General features: G+C 37.2%; 1 protein-coding gene across 1 annotated transcript in view; it reads left to right on the top strand.

Annotated features, from left to right (window-relative positions):
- Positions 1 to 8,319, top strand: part of LOC104500757 (tripeptidyl-peptidase 2) — a gene marked incomplete at both ends in the record, with an annotated part of 13,068 nt that extends 4,749 nt beyond the window's left edge. Inside the window, 7 exons of the mRNA XM_010144463.1 lie at positions 393 to 547; positions 1,570 to 1,646; positions 2,108 to 2,235; positions 4,118 to 4,217; positions 6,341 to 6,489; positions 6,624 to 6,739; positions 8,151 to 8,319. Coding sequence (XP_010142765.1) covers positions 393 to 547; positions 1,570 to 1,646; positions 2,108 to 2,235; positions 4,118 to 4,217; positions 6,341 to 6,489; positions 6,624 to 6,739; positions 8,151 to 8,319 — 894 coding nt within the window. The remainder of the gene's footprint in view (positions 1 to 392; positions 548 to 1,569; positions 1,647 to 2,107; positions 2,236 to 4,117; positions 4,218 to 6,340; positions 6,490 to 6,623; positions 6,740 to 8,150) is intronic.
- Between the last annotated feature and the right edge of the window lie 229 nt (positions 8,320 to 8,548).

Here is an 8,548-nt window from a genome sequence, read left to right as displayed (position 1 = left end):
CCAGCCACTCTTCCCCAAGCCTATGGCATTGCAGGGCCTTGTTGTGACCCAAGTGCAGGACCTGGCACTTGGCCTTGTTGAATCACCACATAGCTGGCCTCAGCCCATCAATCCCTCCTGTCCACACCCCTCTGTAGAGTTTCCCTCAAGTAGATCAACTTCATGTCATCTTACTGAGGGCGCACTCAGTCCCCTTGTCCAGATCGTTGATAAAGATATTAAAGAGAATAGACCCCAATGCTAAGCCCTGGAGGACACCATTTGTGACTGGCTGCTATTTGGATTTATATACTTATAGCTCAATAAGTGAAAGTTAATTGAACTGTAGTGTATTAAATCAGTATAAATTAATTTTGTGGAACATACAGTTATGCAACTTTTCATTTGTTCAGGAGCACATGGAACACACGTGGCTAGTATTGCAGCTGGGTACTTTCCAGAAGAACCAGAAAGAAATGGAGTAGCTCCTGGAGCTCAGATTCTTGCAATCAAGATTGGCGATACAAGACTAAGTACAATGGAAACTGGCACTGGTCTAATAAGAGCTGTGGGTATTTCACTGAAAAAATGATTATTCTCAGCAGTGTGAATTAATTGTAGAATAGTGTGGATCACTTTCTGCCTTGCTTGCTTATAAGCCGTATCTTTATAGTTCTAGAGTATTCCTAACAAAAAATAAAACCCAAAAAACCCAACAAAACCTAAAACCAAACAGTCCCCTTCCAGTAAAAAAAGCTAAGCCAAAACCCACAAAAATAACTGAACTACAAAACCCACAAAAGCAACCAGAATATATTTGAAAACATATCACAAGACTAATACTTTGTTATAAACGTTGACTTCTGTTCTATAAACTTGCAGGGGTTTAAGAGTTGCAGTGTGTCTGAGTAGCTTGACACATGGGCTAAGTTACTTGAGTCCTTATTTAAAGTTCCTTATTCTGTGTCGTTGAGTGTATTTTTTTTATATCTACTTGGATAACTATAAAACACTGAAATACTTAAATGTAGAATAAAGACTTGTATCTACCCATGTGGCTGAATTTGTTTTAACTCTGTTTCTTAAAAGTCAGGAAAAATATCTTTCCTTTTAAATGATAAAAGACCCAAAACCTTTTCTATGTAGTGAGTTGATGGGGAAACATTTTACGCAGGAAAAGGAGCTGAAAATAGACAATTTTATTTGCTCCCCGTAGAATATCTTGCTATAGCAACACGAAGACATACATATGACTTTTTAAAATTAAACCAAACTGCACAGGAAAGGAGAATTTTATATTATTGAGGACAGACATCTGAGACTAGTAGTGATGTTTGCAGTTTTCTCTTGGGGTAACGACTTAATTCATAGCTTGGAACATGGCAAAAGGAAGGCTGTTCGGGGAGTAATTTTTTTTCCTGTTTGTTCCCTGAGAAAATACCACTTAACTGTTTAAATGAAATTATTTTCTTTTATAGAGTTAAATTTATTTCTTAGATCTATAGCAGTCAGTTCAAGCAGATGTTCTGTGCTATTCCTTAAATGACTGATTACTAGTATGTATTTTGGCTTTTATTTTTACTTTATCAGATGATAGAAGCAATAAAATACAAATGTGATCTTGTCAACTATAGCTATGGAGAGGCAACACATTGGCCGAATTCTGGGTGAGTACTGCTGTGGTTTATATGAAGTATTTTAATATCACAAAAGTGAAATTACGTGTGTTGAGTTTCTGTAAATGAGCTGTCAGTAAGAATGAATTGTTGGAGCCCAAATGATTCATATACGTTAAACTTTACGTTTTCAACTATCTTAAAAAATTAAGTAATACTTTAAAGTGCTATTGATTTATAACACAAAGAATATAGAGTTGGAATCCCGCATAATCTAGGAGGGCTTTTTCTGAAGCCTTAATAGTGCTGCATAACTCCTTTTTAAAAACAGAAGATATTTTTTGTGGTCAACTTCTGTATTGGAACCACCTCTGCAAAGTGTGGGAAGCAAGCTGCATGATGTTCCTTGTTTTGTGACTGGTCATAGAGATTCTACTGGAAATTGGAGTTTTGCCTTCTGGAAAGAAAGCAGTACTGTTGAATAAATGACTTTTTTTTTTCTCTTGCATCAGGAGAATTTGTGAAGTAATTAATGAAGCTGTGTGGAAACACAATGTAATCTATGTTTCAAGTGCAGGAAATAATGGCCCTTGTCTTTCTACAGTAGGATGTCCTGGTGGAACTACTTCTAGTGTAATAGGTAAATAATTTATTTGGAAAAAATTCTTCTCAATATTCAACTTCTGTCTTTCAAAGCTTTGTACTTCTGTTACGTGTTTGAGATTACCAGCTGATCACAGAACTAAATATAAAAAAAATATCAAGGACTATTGAGCTACAAGATTAATTCTGAGGGAGGCACTTGCTGTATGCTTAGGTATAGAAATTTAGGTGGTTATCCTCTTACAGAGCAGTACCTTATGTAGAAATCAGAGGTAAGAAGTGGATGGTCTTGATTTCATATGGCTTTGTATAAAATTTGCAAAAGAAATTTTTTGGTCTGACCTTTTTTAAGATTCTAAGATTATTTTTTTAACTGTAAGCATCTGAATACACCACTTCATTTAGATTATTAGCTGCTGGTGAATGAACCTTGTAGAAAATACAGGTAAATTGGATTCTAATTAATATTCTGGAAAGTCCTGTAATGCGTTCTGGATTGTCAGAACCACAGTTTTATATCATCTGTCTTCATCAGATACTCTAATTTCTATTTGTAGTGAAATGGAGCTTTTTGGTTTGAATGTATAATAATCCCGAGACCAAGACAAGCCCTTCTAGTGAAAATTCTTTCAGCTGCAGTGCGACTTCTGTGCAAGTCTATTACTAGCATAAGAATTCTTTTCTCTGATGGTCTAGTGTATGTTTTTGATATTTCAGTGAAAGATTGATGTATAAGACTTAGTAAAACGTCTAATGTTGGGGGTATCTTCCCTAGTCTTAATTTCTCTAAATCCTCTGATGCCACGTTAATGCATTACACAAGATGCGTGCTAAATCTTAGAATTCTCATGGAAGGAGACTAGCGTGTAGACTTGAAAGTTGGAAAGTCACTATTTCAGGACACTTAGTAGAATTAGCATTGATTGCTTTCTAAAAGTTAATCTGCAATTACTGCTGCGACTGGGGATTGGAACTGGAACTAACAAGCTCTTTTCAGGTCTGCGTTGGCTTTGCTTTTACAGTGCACCTACTCTGTCAATTCAGCTTACTTTGTGTATCTCTATATAGAGATTGGGTGGTCATTCATTCTGCATGCAAAGCAGCTTGCTCCTTGTCCTCCATCTGGAGTGAACCAGATAGGGGGGGTTTATTTTTTGGTTTTTGAGAGGAAAGCAAAATACAGTTGACAGGTTGGCTTACTTCACGCAGTCAGGATGGAAGTGGACATTGCCAAATTTGTTTGTCAGCTTGCTATGATAGTTTTCTGCTGTCCTGACAGTGCTTGTGCCTTAAAGAAAAAGGAGTGTAGGCTTTAGTAAAGGTACACGGAACGGATGCACTGTGCATCCTTGACATTGTGTTCAAAGCCTGCTAAAATACTGCATTTTTAGAAGTAGTCATTTATGCGCTCTGGGCACTTTGAAGTGATACATAGGAAAGTAATGACTGTCTCATCCATGTGTTTGAGCTGTGCGAATGTGGCCATCTGCTCCAGGTGGTGTAGCTGTCAGCCATGTGAACATGAACCAATTCACACAGGTTGTTTTGAGGCATGAGTGGTGTAGTTTGTAACAGTGTAAACACTGCCAAAGGGGTGTGGGAGAGTGGAGGCATGTAAAGTCATCTGTTGTGAAGGTGACCTGTTGTAGGAGGTGGATGCATTCTATTCCAGTTGAATAAAAATGAAACACTGAAGTTCACATATTTTAACAATGCTGATGGTCATACTCTATAATATTACTGCATGACATGCTGCTTTACACTTGCTTTGTGAAAATATCTTGATTTAATGAGATGGAAAACGTGCATTTCCATTTTTTAATGACAAAAGTTCTCAATGAATTTAAAACACAAATATTTTATTTTTGCTTTTAATAAAGATTCATTGTACATCTAAAATGTTTGAATGTTTTTTACAGGTGTTGGTGCCTATGTGTCACCTGACATGATGGTTGCTGAATACTCTTTGAGAGAAAAACTACCAGCAAATCAATATACTTGGTCCTCTAGAGGGCCTAGGTGAGTTATAGTAAAAGAACAAATTCATTACTTTGGGGTTCAGATTATATAATTCAATCTAAAAATTGGTCATTTATACCAGAATAAAAGTATTTCTTTCCCATGGGAACAGTGTAGGTAGCCTGCTGTTCTTGGAAGGCCTTTGTATGTCAGGCTCTAGAACTCACTGAACTGCCTCGGCACAACTTGTGTGTTTCAGGAAAGTGTATTTGATGAGCACAAACCTATTCAGAGATTATAGAAGTTGTTGAAAAGTTGTTCGGAAATTTGTTCTTTTTCTGAAATGTGTATTTTCTGAGATTTTTTTTTTCCCCATTGCATTTATTTCATTAAGTGATGAGTTAATTGTTAGTGTTGAAGATTATAAGAAATACTGTAACTGCAGTGGTGTTACTTCTGCATTCAGTGACATTGCTGTGATGGCACAATTTCCTCAAGGGTTTTGCTTGAGTCCATTAGGGGTATGAGTAGGAAGAAACAAATGCTTTTCATTTATTTCATGCTCACATTATAGAAAATTATCTCCAAGTTCTATAAAAGAAAGTTTAGGGGCAATGAAAACTTAAATTTTTATTTCGTGCCTCAGAAGCATTTGATAGTAATGCGGTAGCCAAAAGAAGGAAAAAAAAAAAGAATAGCATCTCTTCCCGAGTTCTTGCCTGTGTTTAAACTTCAGAATTGTTAATTTGAGTTGTGGAGTTTCTGTGTACTGTCTCTTGTAGCTTAGCCTGCAATAGTACTGGGTGAAGGAAAGCCAAAAACGTAGCTTGAGGTTGGTCCTTGGTTTATTTGCTGGTTACATAGCAAATGCTTCTCTATTAGCATTGGTCTTTGAAGTTAACTGAGATGGTGTTTGTATATTTACAGGCAAATATATTGTTTCAAGAACCTAATTATGCATAATTGTCACATTTTATATAGGGGAAAAATGTGGTCTCTGCCTTCAGCTGAGAAAGGGAGAGAGATTTGTAGTTACTATTGATATACATACATGTGTGCGTATGTGTATATGATTTGTGAGTTTGCATTGTAAAATAGGCAGAATGAGCTTTTGTCAGCTGAAAGGCTCAAGTTTAATGCAGGTAGGATTCCCCTTGCATAGGGTGCAACACAGAGATCGCTGGAGAGTTCCCGAATCTTTGCTAGAGAGGACTTGGAGTAGGGGATCGGTCTGTCCAAGTCAGCAGTAGAGGCAAATACACTGTGCACTGCTTGGCTAGAAATGTCATGATACAGAACCTGTTTATACAAGGCTGTCATAAAATATGTCCAAACATTGCAGTACAGTATTGTACTTGAGAGTACTCTGATTTGAGGCAGATTTTAGACATATGAAGCCGTTAGTGTGGGATATAAATACTCAAAAATACTCTGTCTTTCCACAGAATTTAGTAGCTCGGGCAGAGTGCTGTCCTTATTCAAGAGGTGCAATTTTCCTCTATCCAGCGCAAGGAAGCCATCTTTGCTTGTATCTGACTCATAAAGCAGCACTTAGTTTTCAGCTGTAACTGTGCCATAGGTACCCACTCCGTTCTTAAATACACTTAGGCAAGAAAGAAAGATGGCTTAGGCCCAGGTGATCCTGATCCATCTCTTGACATTCGGGGTTTTTTGTATTCTTCCCTTGCTCTCCTTGTCTCAGGTTCTGTATTTGAAATTCCCAGTTTGATTTGGTAGTGAAGTGGCAACATGCAAATGGGTCATTTCTAGTTTTCGTCTCCCTCTTACTATTTTTTCTTTAAAACTAACAACTGATAAATAGGCTATGTAGAATACTGATTTATTTATTGAAGTGTTTAATAGGATTTTTGTGTGTATTTTATAGTTAAATTCCAGAAGATATTCTGTTAAGTTGAAATCTGCTGAAGAATATTCAAGGAATGAAAGTTTAGCAAATTATTTGCTTTAAAACAGGCATAGCTGGTGATACGTAGTTGATGACATTTTAAATTGCTACTTGATTGCATGCTTTTTCTTGGGTTTAATGGGTTAATGGTTTTAGTGAGTAATGTACTTGTGAATGTTCCCTGAAGCTAAAATTATATTTAAGTGCACGGTTACCTTCAAGCTAAAGAGTACAGCATAAAAAAGTTTGTTTTTCAACCATTCTGTTCCAACACTAGCACTGATGGAGCCCTTGGAGTAAGTATCAGTGCCCCAGGAGGTGCAATTGCTTCTGTTCCAAACTGGACTCTGCGAGGAACACAGCTAATGAATGGCACGTCCATGTCTTCTCCCAATGCATGTGGAGGCATTGCATTAGTATTGTCAGGTAATGTTTTGCAACATTGAATATAGATGCGTAGTCTGAAAGAGTTTAAATACCTTTTCCAAAAAAAAAAAGTAACTTTATAATATAAAGTTGTACGACTTTGTGTCCAATAATACCCTGAATTTTCATTTCAGGGCTCAAAGCAAATGACATTCATTACACCGTTCATTCTGTCAGAAGAGCTTTAGAAAATACTGCAGTGAAAGCTGAAAACATAGAAGTATTTGCACAAGGACATGGTATTATTCAGGTACTTGCTAGCAAAACCTCCAACATAGTATAAATAACTGACAGTAGAAAACTAACCCACCAAAAAAGAGCAGCTTTCTAAATGGGCTTGCTCAGTTTGCTCTTGTACCAGTTGATTCGTGAATCTGACTGAGGGAGAAGGGAATGTAGTGGGAGGAGAGGAGGAATGAGTTGGTTCTTTTAGTCTCTGCAGGCAGTTACTGTAGAGTAAATGTGTTAACTATACACGTTCTTAGACTGATCAAAAAGGTATGTGGGCATAAGAGGAATGTGGATTTTAACCAACCATACATGGATTTGGATGCCTAAATTCTGTCCTAATGTCCAAAAGTGTTTTTATGCTATTGTCAGAGAGCTGAACATGTTCTGTGCAGACAAAAGCTGGAACTGTAAGTTCTGGGCAGTGAAAATATAGATACCCACACTGCTTCACAAAGCAGTACAGAGCTGTTGTGCAGTGACTTTGCTCTGGGCCTACACTGGAAAGTCTTGAGTGTTTATTGTATACTGTGGACTTCTAAGTAGCTTGGAAACACGCTTTGTATGATACCTCCTTTGTATGTTGAAGGTGTAGTGAATGACAGTCTCCCTATGCATAAGCTTGGGTTCTGAAAGAGCTGCTGCTGTTTTTCACCTGCAGTCATTCCAGTCCTAGCCAAATAGAGGTACTGAAGTTTTGCTGTCATGCTTAAAGATGCTAGATATTAAACATTTAGCCCTAAATTCACATTATGGAGATGGTAGAACCTAGTAGATATTGTCTGCTTAGCACACCTATAATACTGAGATTCAGACAAGAGGTAACAGTGATGGTAGCCATATAAAAAAAATCCAAACAAACATAGCCACAGAGAAATTAAATGCATCAGTCACATCCTATGATTTAGTAGTCTAATTAAAGCATATGTTAAAACGTGGTTAAATCTCTGGTCTGGATGACCAAGGCTGTTGTATGTCCTCTTGTTTCGAAAAGAAAGTGCTCTAATCTCTGTTTACATTCTCTTCTTCCCCGTAAGGTAGAAGAGAATGTAAAATTTTTTGAGTCAGTAGAATAGAAAGTGAGATTTTTTTGGTTTTTAAAACAAAAAAGTGAACTTGTCATCTGAATTCAATGTGACGGCTCATTTACTTAAACCCAGGGCTGGATTTCATGACCTGATTCTCTTATATCAGTATATAAAACTTAGGTGGGCATCCCATATTGCTTGTCTCTCTTGAACTGCTTAACTTCTTACACTGAAAATATTGCCCCATTTTCTATACTGAGTATGGTGTAAGGTGCAATTGTGGTGGCTCAGGGAGTACGTGAGTTACTTCATTGTTTGTTGTGCTTGCTGAACATAGTGAAGATAATATGCATAAACTACTATGAAGTTGAAATTTGTTAATTTAGAATGTGTTCTTTCTAACAGGTTGATAAAGCCTATGACTACCTCATTCAGAATTCATCATTCACAAGTAACATAGGCTTTACAGTTACTGTCGGCAGCAACCGTGGAATCTACCTCAGAGATCCTGCACAGATAGCTGCACCTTCTGACCATGGGGTTGGCATAGAGCCTGTCTTTCCTGAGAATACAGGTAAGAAAGAGCTTTTGTATGCAGGGGGAAGTGGGGTTTTAAGTGTAATCTTAAAACAAAAAAGCAGTGATAATAAGGAGTGATAGGAATTTGTATTGTAGAAGGAGTAAGTGCAACTCTTTAGTAGTTCTCCATGGAACTCTTTGGAATTCTGTGGTAAACGAAGGCATGCAGCTGAATAGCTTTTCCATTCTAACCTCAGACTTGTAACTGCATAATCTCCATATTT

The sequence above is a fragment of the Buceros rhinoceros genome, unplaced genomic scaffold (assembly GCF_000710305.1).
Source record: "Buceros rhinoceros silvestris isolate BGI_N320 unplaced genomic scaffold, ASM71030v1 scaffold6971, whole genome shotgun sequence".
Taxonomy (NCBI): Eukaryota; Metazoa; Chordata; class Aves; order Bucerotiformes; family Bucerotidae; genus Buceros; species Buceros rhinoceros.
The sequence above is the reverse complement of the archived record's forward strand: the minus strand, read 5'-3'. Positions and strand labels throughout refer to the sequence as shown.